The 15697-nt window shown below is 34.0% G+C and overlaps 1 protein-coding gene across 7 annotated transcripts in view; it reads left to right on the top strand.

The window, feature by feature from the left end:
- Positions 1–15697, top strand: part of STRN3 (striatin 3) — a 66456-nt gene that overhangs the window by 34516 nt on the left and 16243 nt on the right. For 2 of the 7 annotated variants that reach the window (XM_068946387.1, XM_068946389.1), the window contains exons 8-10: positions 1681–1791; positions 8895–9035; positions 14836–14969. In XM_068946387.1, the coding sequence (XP_068802488.1) occupies positions 1681–1791; positions 8895–9035; positions 14836–14969 (386 nt within the window). The remainder of the gene's footprint in view (positions 1–1680; positions 1792–8894; positions 9036–14835; positions 14970–15697) is intronic. The other 5 variants (XM_068946391.1, XM_068946392.1, XM_068946393.1 and 2 more) reach the window with 3 other exon arrangements.

Genomic DNA, 15697 nt, shown 5'->3' with positions numbered 1-15697 from the left:
TTGGTGATAGATAGGTATAAAAATGTTTAAGTATATATTTTATTTATAGATAAAAATATATCTATATATTTATATAGATATTTTTAAACTCCTTCCTCTTTTGATTGGGCATATCCTCTGACTTACGTAGTACCTTTTGTATTTACTGTTCCTCTCTATCAGTGTTTTGGCCCTGTGATCCCAAAGGTTGACGTCTTTGTGGCTGCAGTTTGTCAGTTGTAGCTTTGGTTTGATATAAGACTTAATTGTTCTGTCCTGCTCTCCACAGCTGTTTGTGGATGGTTCAGATATTCGTGAGATTTTTTCCATTATGCTCCTCGTTCTCTACTTTCCCCACCTTTGCCCTTTTCTCATTTGACCTGTTTGAAGATTATTTCTTCTTCCTCACCTGCTGACTTTGGTCATTGATCTGTCCTCTTTTAATGGTTGTCTTGTGGATGCCTCAATGCCCTAGATAGATATCTTCCCCTTCTTTGTCGTTTTTTTGTCATGGAGCATTTGTATTTATAGTAATTGTTAGTGGGGTTTCCGTTTTATATCCTTCCTTCCTAAATGCATATGTTTCTTTAGGGCCCTAACATAAAAAAGCACATTGTAAGTTATTTTAATAAAACACATTTACGTTTTTTTTGCTGTGTCTGGCTCCTCTTACACACTTGGATGACCTGAATGATTGACATCAAAAATTGCTGTTTTTTGGAAACAGTGATACTGCAGGTTTGATTACAAAAAAAAAAAAAAAAAAAAAGGAACCGAAGGACATAGTTTTATTATTTGTCTAAATAATTTGTGAGCATAGATTTAGCTGGTGCACAAGCCAATTCTGGTTTATTCCTGATGGTGTACTGTTTCTCTGCTTGTCTTTGAGCAAAAGTTCTTTAAATCTTTTTAAGAGAAGGTGATTGTAACACGTTTATCCTTTTATTAATCCAGAAATGTGTGTGATAATTTAGAAAAGTGGAGACTGGGCTTTTCTTAGCTAATAATTAACTCAGCAGTGTATGTCACACAGAAAAAGATGTATCTTTTGAAACTTCTGTGGAATTTTGTTTCTGCTAATTATATGGAATTGCTGGAAGATAGTGGGATGTCAGAATTTACTCAGCTGTGTGAATTACTTTATTTATCTTCATGTAAAATGCTATATTTATGGAATTGTTTCTGTGGTTATATGTAGGACCGAAGTTTCTTTCTTGTGCATGTAGAATGAGTGCGAGAGGATGCATGGTGGTCTTCATGAACAAACTGGCCCTGACTGACTTGGCTTGCATGTTCATTGATACAGCATGAATACTTTTTTTTGCTTATTCAACAATGACTGAAAATTTTCTTAACGTTCCCTTTCTAAAGATGCAGTAATCATTTCTGGGCGCAAACAATTTGTTTAATGTATTTTTAAGTATCTAACAAACAGTTACTTAAGCATGATTTATTTGTTGATTAATAACAAATTACTGCAATTTCCAACTGTGTAACTGATACTAAACGGTGCCTTGGAAAAAATATATGAAATGAGGATTAGTATTTTGTAAACTTAACAAAGACTGAGACTGCACCTTTAAAATAAAGAATAATTAAGAACTTTTTGTTGATGATCAAATACAGCTACGACAGTAAATTGCCAAGAGCTTGCATTGCCAATTGCTGATTTTTTTTCTTTTAATAATATGCTGCATGTAGACAAAGATGACCTGTCCCCAACTGCTGAGGTTTGGGATGTAGACCAGGGACTAATAAGTAAACTGAAGGAACAGTACAAGAAGGAACGAAAGGGGAAGAAAGGGGTAAAGAGTAAGTGCAGATTCTGAATCTTGTAATGCAATGCTTTTTTGCCTATCTATATAGAAGACCTTTTTTTTCCTCACAAGTTCTGTTTTTCTTTTTTCATTAAGCATTGTTTTTTGTGACGGGGGCAACTAACTTTAACTTTCTCCCTGCTGAATGTGAATATGTAAAACATTTTCAGTCATTTCCTACATGAGAAACATTGAAAACCCATACATATTTAAGGCCAAATTAAGTAAAAAGAACTAACTGCTTTGAAATGCAAGTTCAAATGTAAGCAAGCAATATTGCATTTTGGGGATATTTCTACTCCGAAAGTTTTAGGAAAACAAGAGTTAAACTTTTTCCACTTCTTAAAGTAAAATACTCTTATACTGATTTTTTTTTTTAAGACAACTTGAATTTAATTAAAGCTTATTTTAATTGCTGTCCATGGGCTTGTATGTATTTTTACAATCTAAGGCAGAACAAGAATGAAAAAAATACTCGCAATATGAATGCAAACTTTGTGGTGGATTTGATTATGATTTTATGTTATGATGCCCTTCACTTTTCTGTATTGAGATCACTTTACTGTTGAGAGGAAGAGTTTTCAAACCAGCTGACCCTTCAAAATTGCATAAATTAAACCAGATTTCTGCTTTAAGTAACTTAAAAATGTATTACTAAATTATATTGGCTACACAAACCTCTTGATGAATTAAATGGCATTAAGTCAGTGTCAGTCTGGAGAAACTCCCTTGATTGCAGTGTTTTTATTTTGGAAGTATATTAATACAGTTTCTAGCTGTATTCAGTAAGAATAACTTTGGACCTGAAAAACTATGTGAATGCATACTAACTAAATTAGGTGATAATGAATTAAAATGTAATGCTTTATTAAAAAAAAGATTTCTGTAATTGTTGATTAAGATTTGAAATTACTCTGAGCAAGCTCTAACAAATTAAAAATCAGTTTGCGCATGTTGATTGTTTTCAGCAATTTTGCATGACTCGCACATACATGTATAAATATACAATTTTTGTCAAAGTAAAAAATTTCTTACCCATCCTTTGACTGTTAGAATTTATAGTAGTAGTCTGGGTGATAATAAAGTATCTTCATTTAACAAGGAGATAAGCAGTTGACATGTATCATATTAACATAAACTGTTTTGTAGGGATAGAAACTTCCTTTTAATACCAAAATGAATTTTTTATTTGAAAATTTCTTATTGAACTTTTAATTTTTTAGACACCATTGGAAGCACAGTGGCAGCAAACTAGCAGGAAATGTTTGGATTTGTGGAAAAACTAATGAAAGGATTTAGATTTTTACTTGCGTAAGACAGATATAAAGGCACAATTTCGAAAGATCTGGAAACTTTTTTTTTTGAAGGTTTGCTTCTACCTTTTTTGCGCATCACCATACAAGTTAGTTTCCGCTTTCTGGCTTTCATAAGGTGAGCTGCTGTAAAACAGTGACAAGTGTTGTTGCAGGAATAAAACTATATCAAAAGCTCTTCTCGGGGTTCCAACTTATTTTCCTGGCGTTATTCTAGCATCTCCTTTTTACTTGTCTAGAAGGGATTTCTTATTCCTGCAGTTGTTGCTTCCTTGGCTCCTATGCAGTTAACTTTCATCATTTTGTTTTTCTCTTTGCAGCAGTCTTATGGCAGTCCAAAAAAGGAGCATGATGCTCACTGATCAAAGCAATACTGCTTTGTCAAAAACTAGAGTTTTAATGGTCTGTGTTGCTGAATAAATTGTTAGCGACCTTCTTTTAAAACAAACATCATATCTGAGATGCCCCATTATAAACGTGAAAATTCAACAGCACATCGGAACTCTTCCCTTCATCTCTGCTTTCCTCCAGTTGCTATGAACACTATTATGTTAGGTGTTGCACCCTGAAAGATATGCCATTTTGGCTATCGATTATCCTATGACTTTGTATTAAATGTCTTTTGACAAAATGTGTTTCACTGTCAAAACTTATAGGAGTACTTTCGTGATCTAAATTTTTGAAACTTATTTATGTTCACATTAGAAAACTATTTGGGATACAACTCTGTGTCACACTGCTATAAGGTGACATAAGTCTCTGCTGCTTTTTTTTTTTTTTTTTTTTAAATTTGAAGTTGAAGCTGTGTTCTATTTTGGGAATCCCTGAGCTTATACAGATAGTCTTACAGGGTGGGTGGTGGGATTCTGCACTGGCATGATAGTAGTTCCTGATTAAGAATTGGCCTCTAAATCACTGAGCGAATTGAACAGCATAGCTTAATACACAGAAAAAGTATACATTTAAGGTTGGATGTGTTTGTTTAAAATCTGTTTACTTGCTTTGTAGGTTTCTCTCAGCCTTTTTAAATATCCTGGGACTGAAATTAATATAGGAGAGCTTTTTCTGTGTTTCTGCTTTTAAAGTCTGATCATTCACTGCACTTCATACTGAATAGTCATCTCTTATTTTGCTCTTCAGAATCCCTAAGGGTGCTGTCAGAGACTCTGCTAAAATATATTTTCTGAGGTCTGTGTGGCATTGTAGTGATGAGATAAAAGTGTATTGACTATCAACTGTTGCAGTATTTCGAGGACAGCACAATAGGGCAGACATTCTAATGGATTCTTTTATTGGATATCCAGTTGTAATCGTATAATATCTGGACTTAAAGTGTTTTCCTGATGACAGGATCTTCGTAGCCCTGGTTCAGGTATGGTAACTTTTTATTCCAAATGTAAAGATGAGTGATTGAAGAGAAGTTAATTTGATTCTAGTTTAAAATTTCTGTAGTCTGCATTCATATGTCGTCTTTCAGGAGAAACACCTTAGTTAGGGTCACCTACCGTCAGCACATGTTTCATCTTAATTAATACTTGGTCGGCTTATTTTTTAACACCTGTCATGTTAGTCAGAGTGTTATGTGGAAATACTACTTTCTTATGAAAGAATTCATAAAAAAGATTTTAGTTACACTTAAAAAAAAATTAAATAATTCAGTTACACTTTAATTACATTTAGAATACCAGCAGTAAAATAACTCAATGTCTGTTTATTGAGGGATTTTTTTATATTCAAAACAAAACAACCCACTTTGGACTTCATTGTGATAAATAGGTAAGGAGCATAGGTTTGATTCCCACCAAGCCATCATCTTATAAGCTTACTTCTTAAGGTAATATGCTGAGAGTAAGGCATTTACTTTCTTGCCTGAGTTTGACAGGCAATTAGGTGTTGACTTTTCTTTCTTTCTTTCTTTCTTTCTTTTTCTTTTTTTTCTTTCTTTTTTTTTTAACCAGATGCCATCTGCCACATTTTCAGACCATAATACTGGAAATGATACATACCGCTTCTGGCAATACTAGGTCAGAATAATGTGTTCTTCAGCAACTAGAAAAGTATTTATCATACTTTAAACTGTACACTTGGATTGCTGTTAAAATGAAGATCCTTGTACTGATTTTCCTGATACTTGTAATTTTTCTAATTATCTCTTGTTTCTCCTGTTCTTTTCCCCTAGTCTAGTTCACCATACGTGGAAAGGTATCTGTCCTAATCACTGTTCTCTCCTTGATTTCTAGAAATACGGGGTAATAGCTGATGGGCATGAAAAGAAATGTAAAACTGTTACAGTCTTTATTAGCTTCACCTCTTGATGTAAATTAATCTCTGTTAGGTTCATACTTGGGCTATTACATCTGTTTATGGCTTCTCAGACTACAACCCCTTGGTGCTGAATGTTTAAATACCTATTTCCCTTTGATCTCTGAAGGAAGGTACACTGAAATGGGATAATAGGTGTCTCACTTTTGTTCATAACAGAACAATCGGTTAACTTGAAACTGTTTTATCCTTCAGAATCAAGGGAGACTTAGAACATAGTTAGCTACTTTGTACCTTGGACATGGTTTCTTATGCAGAGACAGCACGTTCTTATCCTTAAAAATCTCTTTGCAACATTTAAAATACTTCAACAATGGTATGAAGGAACACTCTTTATACAAAAACAGAAATCTGTAAGATCTTTTATGGTGATCGCACAGTCCTTAGTATTGACGTTTTTTAGCAGGAGGTACAGAAAAGTTATTGGGAACGGCAGCTGCTCTTTTGTGAACTTCAAAGACATTTATCTCTGTATTGTATGATGCATTGAGGGTTGTTCTAAGGTCATGTCTCAAGGACAAGGAGTGATGAAATTTGTTCAAAAACATTAAAACGCAACGCTAACAATCCCCTAATCAATGATATACTGAGTGGCTGGTTCAAGGTAACGGTGAGTAGCAGAGCAAGGGAACTTCTGGTTCCTTCTTAGTCTGCTCTGAGACTGAAATGTCTGCCCATCTATTTAGGTTGAAGGTGCTTATGAAAGAGACTTTCAGTTTGGGTGCACGTAAGAGCTTATAGGGTCAGTTTGACATTTCCCATGAATGTACTGAACAGATCAGGCTGCATATCAACATAGAGAAGTGTGTTTTCTTGTGGAGAACAAAGATCTCTGTATATTAAAGTAGACGATTGAGGGTACCCATGGTGATTTTTATCATGTCATACAGTGATTGCTCTATAAAATCTTCAAGAATATATCTGCTGGTGGTCATGTTAAGTGGCTGAAAGTCAACTCGAATGCAAAAGACACAAAAGCAGGCTTTGTGGTCTGTGTGGTTGAGACCTGGGCCTTTTAAGAATGTCTCCTGTAAAATGAGATCTCACCTGCTCACCTTAACTGTTTTACCTTTACAGTGTAATCTTACTCGTCTTAATCTGGTAGCTATTAGAAAAAAGCATAGCTGCGGAATAGAGGTTTGTCATGGTAGTAATGAGAAGGAACCCCCACCATCTCTCTTTGGGTAGAGGTATCTGTCCAGGGTTGTGTTCTTTAGGCTAGATACAGTTCATTTCAATCTGCTGATCCATACAAAACTGATTAGATGACATGATAGAACTGATCATCAGGTACGTAAACGCTGTAAGCTGAAGTGTGTAACAGCACAGTGAAGATGCAGTGTAACTGTGGGCTAGCAAAAATGAAAGGACTTTCTGATACTGTAGTTCCAAAAGAAAAAAAACATTGTTCTCTTTAGCGTTTGTATGTGATAAGACCATAGCATCTGTAAACACAGATTCTGTCCTCACTCCCATGGCTGCTTCCTCTGCTGTTAAATCCAACTAGAATGACATCTTCACTTTTCATGCGCTTAAAGGAATGTTGCATGTTCCAGATAATTTTCTTTGCAGGAAAATATTTTTACCAGCTTCTGTAGTCTCCTCTAAAACTCAAGTAGGTCTCTCTCTCTGTTAGTCCTTGCTTTATCCATCTGTATCTTAAAGTAATATTACTTTACTTTTGAGCATATTAGCGATGATTCTTCCTTGAAGAGTAAAGTTGTAACCAGAGAAGAAAACTTTAATAATTTTACACTCACTCCTTTAGCTGCAAACATAGCTTTCTAGGCTCATTTCTACATGAGAGTGAGAGGAAACTTAACCATGCAAGAAGTCTGTTCCCTTGCTTAAGGGAAATGCTTTGAAAGCCATTTTTGTTCTCAAGCAGCTTCAGGGTAGCAGCTTTCATGGGAATATTAAGTGTTCCATAGAAAACAGTCATACCAGAAACACAAAAAAGATTGTAAAAGGAGTTCTAGTTTGGCAAGATGAAAATTTTTTTTGCAAGTATTAGTGAGAATAGGAATGTATCATACCTCTGGGGATAGGCATTGTATGCTTTTGCTATGATTCTGCTTCCAGAAAGAATTTTCTTTGTGATCTCGGTGTGTGTTATCTCCAGAGAATTCACTTTATTGATGGATACTTATTTTTGATCACATCAGTTGTAGCCACTTTTGTATCACAATGAGATCTAAATACTGAAATGGGCAGATACTATTTGAAAGGATGTGCTTTAGTATTTTTCAACAGTTTAAACAAAAATTTCTACTTTTGATAATAAATTGTTTATAATTCTGTTTTACTTTTTACTTTTTTTAGAGAATGAAGGCTGTGATTTAGTTTGCATGTTCTTTTTGATGATGGTGGCTCATATCACCTCAGAGTTTAGTAAATTGTTTCTTACCATATACATTACTAAAAATGGTCATATTTAAAAATTAGTCATGTTTTAATATGCTCTTTTAAAGATAGCAAGCACTTAAATTCTAGTAGGGCTTAAGGAAAAGCACATAGGTTTTTTGTGTACGTGTATGTATATATATATTTTAATATTGTGCAATATAACTGCCAAGAGCCTAGTAAGGATTTTTTTAATCGATTAAAATCTGATTATGTCATGTATCATTGCTTTCTTTAATTAGAGTCTATCATTATTAATGAAATCTCACTTCGTGGTTGAAGCTTGACTTTTTGACATTCAAGCTGTTTTGTGGGAGAAGAAATGAATTTATTAAAGTTAAATATTTTAAATTAAAATAAACTATTCTGATTTGCTATTTCTAGTATCTACATCATGAATATAATGCATGTATAATGCAACATGTCTTGTTTCTAGAGGCATACTTGTATAATACATGTAATACGCGTATGCAGTTTTATACAGGGCTGGAAACATGCTTCCTCTTGGGTCTAATAAGCATTTTATACGATTTAAATACCATTGAAAACCAGGAAAAGTTAATTGTTTGTTGCGCCCCCATTACGAGTTATCTGTATTTTTTCCCTCATTTGTAAACTAACTTTTTATACGCGCTCTGTTTCAGTGTTAAGTTGTTCAGTTTAGTTAAAGCTGTCTAATATTGCAGATGTTTAACTCGTGTTTTGGTTAATAATTAACTTTCCTTTAATGTTTGGCTTGACTTCTCCTAGAAAACTAGGAGTTTTCTCTCTCCTACAGTAAATTATAAAATAGATCTACAGAACACAAAGCACTTACTCTTTGATTTGGTGAATTAAAAATGTTTGCATGTAGTCTGCAGACTTAAGAATTAACTCCTCCTTTTGGTTTCCAAAACATCAATATTATTAATATACAAAGACAAAAGAAAAGCAGCTTGTTTATTTTAAGGAGATCCCCACAGTAATTATTCTTGTTTAATTAGTTAACTGGATTTTTAGACTTCTGTCAAGTCAGGCGGTAGCAATCAAATGAATTTTTGCTGCTGACATTAATTTACAGGAGTCAACAGGACAAAACTTCACGACATGATAGCTGATATGGGCGATGATGAGCTACCCCACATCCCTTCAGGAATCATTAATCAATCTAGGTCACCCTCTTCTAGAATGGCTGATCATGAAGGTGCAAGAGCAGAGGAAGGTACAAAATATTCAGCTACTTACTGTATTTCAGAGTTTTCTTTAAGAAAGCACATGCTGTAATTTACTGTCCCCTCTTAAGCTTCATGCAGTTGCAGATTACCAAAGACACTTCTTCCCAAATGGTTTGTGAGACTGTAGCTCGAGTTCTTGTGGCTTCTTGCAACTGACCCTAATTTCACAATTATTTTTAAACGGTCTTAGGTCTAGCTAGCTGTATGTTCTTACACTATTGACTGCTAAATCCCTGTTTGCAGACCTCATGTTAGGATAACCTTGTACAAATAGGGTATTATAAACTTGATTGGAGAAAAAGAGGTGAATGTTTACATTTGATACACAAATTGCATTTAAAAGCTAAGTTTAAAAAGGGTTATTTCATTTATGAGACCAATGTGTCTCTCTTTCCTCATATTTAATGCTCAGGTTTTTTTAAATTCTCTTGTTCTATTTTATGTTGTGTTTTTGTGCTCTTATGTGTTTCTTTACAAGAGTATTAGTTCCAGTTTCAGGTGCATCTTAAGCAGTGGAAGTTAGTAGCAAAAAATTATCTAAGCAGCCCAAAATCTTGTATTCAACTTTTTGCTGCCTATGGCTTATTGAAGTTTTTTTTTTTTTTAAGAATTGTATTAACTTTGAGATTAGACTGCTGTGATATAAATTATCCATCCTCTACCTAAAATGTACTGGAAATGCTTAGCTGAATTCAGATTCAGCTATTTTAGGATGATCTTTGACCGTGATCCCTGGCATAGTTTCAGGTATCCCAGAAGTTGAGAGAATTTCCATTATTACAGATAATGCTAAGTCTACCAGCAGTCAGACTGTCAGTTGATTCTTCCCCCCCTCATCCCTGTCCTCAGCCAAGCAAATTTCCTATTTTGCAAGGTGTTTTTTTCTCTCTCATGCTCTTATTTTACATAGTCCTTTATCTTCCCACCTTCTTTTTTACCCTCTTTCTTTTCATGTGTGTTTTTATTTGCAATTAGAATATGCACCTGTATAAAACTTACAAGCAGGGTGCAATTAAAAAAAAAAAAACCTACTAGTGAATTTTCATGCACTGAAACTCGTGTACGTGTATCTTGCAGCATCACTATAACGTGGTGTATTCTGCTAGAGATACTAGCCTTCTCTATAGCATGTGGCTGATGTGGTACATTGTGCTAGGTTTTTTGGGATACCTTTTAGCCTTGTTAAAATATTAAAGGCATTTGACCCTACAGTTACACAGATCTCCCTCTATCTGTCTTAGGCTTTTTCCAAGCTACAAGCACAAATGCCATTTATAGCGTGCAGAGGAACACAGAAAATCATTGTTAAGGACAGGCCATACAACTGCCACGTATTTTAGAGACTTAACATTTATTAAAAACATTTTGCAAAGCAATCTCTATGAAGAAACAGATGACTAATTTGAAGATGGCTTTTATTGCCTGGTTCATGTAACACAGTATAAGTGCTACAATTCAAACAAGTAAAAATTATCTGCACCATTCTCAAATAAGATGTGCCTTCTGGATTATGTTTTCTTGCTATTAAGCTGAAAATACATGAACACTAATCAATTCAGTTTGCTGTTCTTCATTCATTAAGAGCAGTTATATGAATATCTGTATTGTTATGTCTGTTAATTTTAGTTTCTTCATAACTTTTAAAATTCAAATATTAGAATATAAATTTTTCTGCTTGATCAGAAATTCTATCCTGAATATTGTATAGCTTTTTTTAGGTCTTTGTCTATTTGTCTGTCCTATGTGGTACAAAGCTGTGAGTAGAAAGCCTTACTGTCGTCTTTGAATTCCATCTATGTCCATGTTTTGGTAGTAATAATAAAACAAGGACAAAATACTTCATTATAATGAAGATACTGATTTTGCTCAGTTATTTATCCCGCTATTTTAAAAGCCAAATTCTTTGCAAACAATTTTAGGCAACCAACTTCCTTACTAACACACACTAACCTGTGTTCATGAATGTTAACAAGCCTTAATATTCTTGTGACGATTCATATATTTTATGCTGTGCTCCATTCTTAATGCGCATTTCTTCTACTTCTCCGTATTATAATTCTGTAATAAAAGGAATGATTGTTAATTTAATTTCCACATAGAAAACAATGTATTATTAAGCTTCCCCTTTTTTATTTTTTATTTTTTTATCTTTGGGGGAGATGGGATTTTTCAATGAGGGAAGTAAACTATTGTCTTACTTGGCTAGGAGTATATTTTATTCACTTTTTTTTTTTCTTCCCCCAAGCAGTCACATGTCTGGTTAAATATGATGAGAAACTTGCTATACCATAGTTCCACTTAATAGTTTTGGTAATAAGAAATTGAGGTTTCCATTTCACCATATTGCATGATATCTCAGAAGGAGGGTCAATTGCAACATAATCCTCCAACCCACGTATTATACGTACAACTTTGTTCTTCTTTTTGAAGATCCATAGAGTGCTGAACAATCTCTCTTTTTTAATTTGACAAGTAATAGCAGTAATACCTAATTGCTCAGCCATATGTGGTACAATAACGACTGCTACTGTTGTCATACTACAAATTACATTTCTGGAGAAAAGATTTAAGATGTCCCTGTCTTAAACAGTAGACAACAAAGGCAAATAAGGATGTAAATATTTGTTTGGAGGCTAAAGCAGTTTCAGTCTGTACAAATATTACTGCCCAAATTTAGTTATTCGTAGCGTCAGGAGCTTCAGGGTAAGAAATGCTGGTTAGGATTTGCCAAGCAAATATTTAATCACTGTATCGTTTTGCTTAATTTCACGTACAAGGAAACTCGTACTGTCACTTATCTTTTTACTTGATACTTACTGGTTGCAAACTCGGTTAAACATAAACATTATGCTATGAGGATAATAGTGCTAGAAAAATACTTGAATAGTGTATTTAAAGATAAAAAGCGTTCACAAAGTAATTAAACTTTCTCATATGCGTATGTCTATTGTAATAATGTTCGTGATAAGCCGAGTCATAGGTCTTTATTTTTAGTAGTTATAACTCTATGCATCTTTCATTGTATTAGTTTTCCACAATCAATCTGTAGAAAAACTTGGCAACTTTTTTTTAAACTTTATTGAATGTGGCATATATCTTAAAAAACAAAAAACAAAAAAAACAGTAGATTAACATCTGTAAATGAATTTAAATTAATCTACAGGTAAATTAAAATGTAGTTATACTGTTGGCAACTTTTCTAGTGTTTAAAAATACCCTTCTAAATTTCAGATAGTATTAATTTGGAAGTTTTGAGTAATGGAATGTTCGACTCTGATGCAAATAAAATTTGATAAATTTATGAGTAGTCCCTTACTGTGGTGGTGTTTTTCTGTGACAGTCCTTCAGTTTCAGGAGAAAGTACATTTTCAGAAGAGTTCATCTAATATCTGATAAAAACAGATTACATAACTCTCACAAAATATGAGCCTGATAGATTAAAGAGCTCTCATAAACCATGTGGGCCTATCCTAAAAATCAGATAGGAGTCACAACATCTGAACGGGGATGGAAAGTGTCCTCAAGTTTAGAGTTGGCACATTGCCTTGTTTCTCAGTGATCAGAAGCTTTGTTTCTGCTGCTATATTTGAGAGGTTTTGGCTTGTAAATTGATAGTTTTATTTTGTGATGCTGGGACCCTCTCAAGACATTAGAGGTGAGCCATTTCTGGAAATTCCAAATAAAAGAATTGGAGTTCTTCTAAGGGAGAGGGGAAAACTGTATGGCTTTTGTTTTTTGTTTTTTCTATAGCCTTTACTACTTTTCTCTGGCCTCTGAAGTAATTGAGGGACTAGTTTTTACTTATTTGAATATTTCACAATTTAGGTTCTCCCAAAGAATGTTTGTGATGTTTTTTAATTCTTACTTTTACATAAAACATGGTGTATCTCCCCCTTATCTTTATGCTCGGTTCAGACAGTTTTACTTAAATACTGATCCTTAGAAGTTCATCTCTCATCTAATAAAGAGGGATGACTGGACAGAAAAAAAAAAAAAAAAGCTGTCATAAGGAAAATAGCAGGTGCATGCATGTGGAAAATAAGAGCTTTACAGGAATATAGCTTGTTTCTGAAAAACTGAGGGATGGTTTGGGGTAGATTGTCAAATTGAGATTTCTAGTAAAATATTTAAAAAATGAAAAGCTTATTTGTATAAGAGCATCATAAACTTATTTTGGGCTTTGCATTCAATGTAATGTTCTGATGTGCCCAGGCCTTTGTGTGAACTGTGAGTCTTTTGAAAAGAGGTGATTGTGCATAGTTAGAATACTGTTCTTTTCAGGCACTTGTAGGAAGAGTGTTCTTTATTCTTATTGGGAATGCTGTCCCTACTAATAAAGTTGCATTTTAATAGTACAGGAATTTTCAGTCATTAGAGTTTGTTTTATTCTTGAGAAGTGCTCTTTTGTCTACATTAAAGTTCTTCTGTTGATCTTGCTGTGTTGGCTCTTCTTTGCCCACCTCTGCCGTAGCAATGATATCGGGCATCTATACTTTACACCTGGTCTCAGTCACTTTTCGTTCAGCTGGTTTGGAACGTGACTAAGTCACCAAAAGATGCGTGTTCAAAAAAGCAATGTATTGATTATTAGTCCTCTTGTTTTTTATCTTAAGTAACATTTCCGAACAAGATAGGGTCATTTTTTTTGAGGGGTGGAAGCCTTATTTTCTGTGGGTTTCTCATTTTCTCTGAGGGAATTAGAAGCAAGAGGTGACATTAAAATACTCTGTTCTGGATCAGTGAAATCCAGAAGTAAAACAAGTTTAATAGTAGATGATGTCAAACAAGATTTAATATATTTTTTCCAGATGTTCCTATGTAACTAAAATTCATACTTAGCTGAAGTTAATCTAAAGTACTTTACCTATCAAGCATCCAAATTCTTGCATAAAAAAGAACACTGATAAATAAAAGCCGCTTCTAACAACACGCCAAAGTGTTAAAATACTCGAGCCCTTATTCTGATACCTCACTGCTAGGTTGTTGTTGTTTGTAGGTATAGAGGAAAGAGGCATGTGGGATTATTGAAGCATGTAAAGACTATGGGTGAATGTTTGAAACTTTATTATTCAGGTGTGAATTCAGGATGAATGATTACATGACATTTGTATTCATTACACACTAAATAAGAATTAATGAAAATGTTAAATTTTAATTTTGAGAAGATATAGCTAGCTAAGATAAATATCAGTTGAGTATATTTTTAAACTTTTAGAATTCAAAGTTATGCTGAAGGAAAAGTTTCACAAAAAACAGATTTTTTTTTCCTTTGATCTAAAAAAGCTTCAGCAGAGGAGAGGATTTTCAGGGGGACTTTAGCCTGAGAGATAAAAACACTTTCTCATGTAAGGATATTTGACTAGGAGAAAGCGCAGAGAATTATTTGCAAATAGATAGAAGGGAGACAGCATGGTGTAGTGAATGAAGTATTTAGCTGAGTATTTGGAGACCTGGGACCTAGGTTTCTGTGGCACTATGGAATGATGTCAGTGAAGTCATTTTATTTTTGTGATCCTTTTGCATGTATAAAATTGTTGGTGATATTGAACTCCTGTGTAAAGTTTGTTGAAATAAAATGACAAAGTGTAAGAATTGTATATTTGATATGTGTGTGTGTTTGCACATGTGTGCGTGTAGTCATGCTCTCTTTTTTACTTGGGGCAATATATAGTGCATACAAGTTCAGTTTTAAACTCTGCTTTGCTTTTCAGTGATGAATAATGCAGTTTTTCATCAAAGTTTGAATTATTACATTGAGACTTAAAGAAACTGTTTTGTTCTTTGTAGCTGAGCCAATAACGTTTCCATCTGGAGGAGGCAAGTCATTTATTATGGGTTCTGATGATGTTTTGTTAAATGTTCTGGGCCTTGGAGACCTTGCAGACTTGACAGTAACAAATGATGCAGACTATAGTTATGATGTAAGTGCAATTTTATTTTAAAATTCTTTATACAGTTTAATTTAATCTATAATAGTTGGGTCCCCTCCCCCCCCCACCCTGAACACTGCAGACTTGGAGAACAGAGGTTTAGTACCAAAAACTATTATTTGGGAGGAGGAGGGAGCACATTGTGAATGCAACGTAATCAGAATTACTGATTGGGTAATCAGAATGAAGTAAGACGACTTGTTTATTTTTTACTTAAATAATTTCATTCAGATTGTTTCCCTGGGGGGTTATATTGTGACATAAAATGCACATTGATCTCTTAGCATGAATTGTTTAAACAAACATGGGAGCTTTACACTGAAATGGAGTGTTGGAAGACATGACATAGAACACAAATACTGATATTAACTTATTTCTTGCTCTCCCCTTTGTGTTTAAGTAATGGTAACAGCACAGACTATACACTGTAGTATATTTCAGATGTAAACTTTTTGGGGTTTGTTTTTATTATAATCCAGAGTGTTCAGAAACTCTTACGATTTTCACTAAGCTTTTCACGCCAGTAGTGTTTTTATTATGAATTATTTCATTGGCTAATAATGTTCAGTGGTTGGTTAGGGAGGTGTTCAGGTAAGTCTTGCTTGTTGAAGTGTATTTAAAATGTCTGGGTTGTTTTTGTTAGTTTGTAAGATACGTCAGAGTCTCTCTCTCTCTCTCTCTCTCTCTTTCTCTCTCTCTTTCTCTCTTTCTCTCTCTCT

Source organism: Struthio camelus, chromosome 5 (assembly GCF_040807025.1).
Source record: "Struthio camelus isolate bStrCam1 chromosome 5, bStrCam1.hap1, whole genome shotgun sequence".
Taxonomy (NCBI): Eukaryota; Metazoa; Chordata; class Aves; order Struthioniformes; family Struthionidae; genus Struthio; species Struthio camelus.
This window is presented reverse-complemented; position numbering and strand designations above follow the sequence as displayed.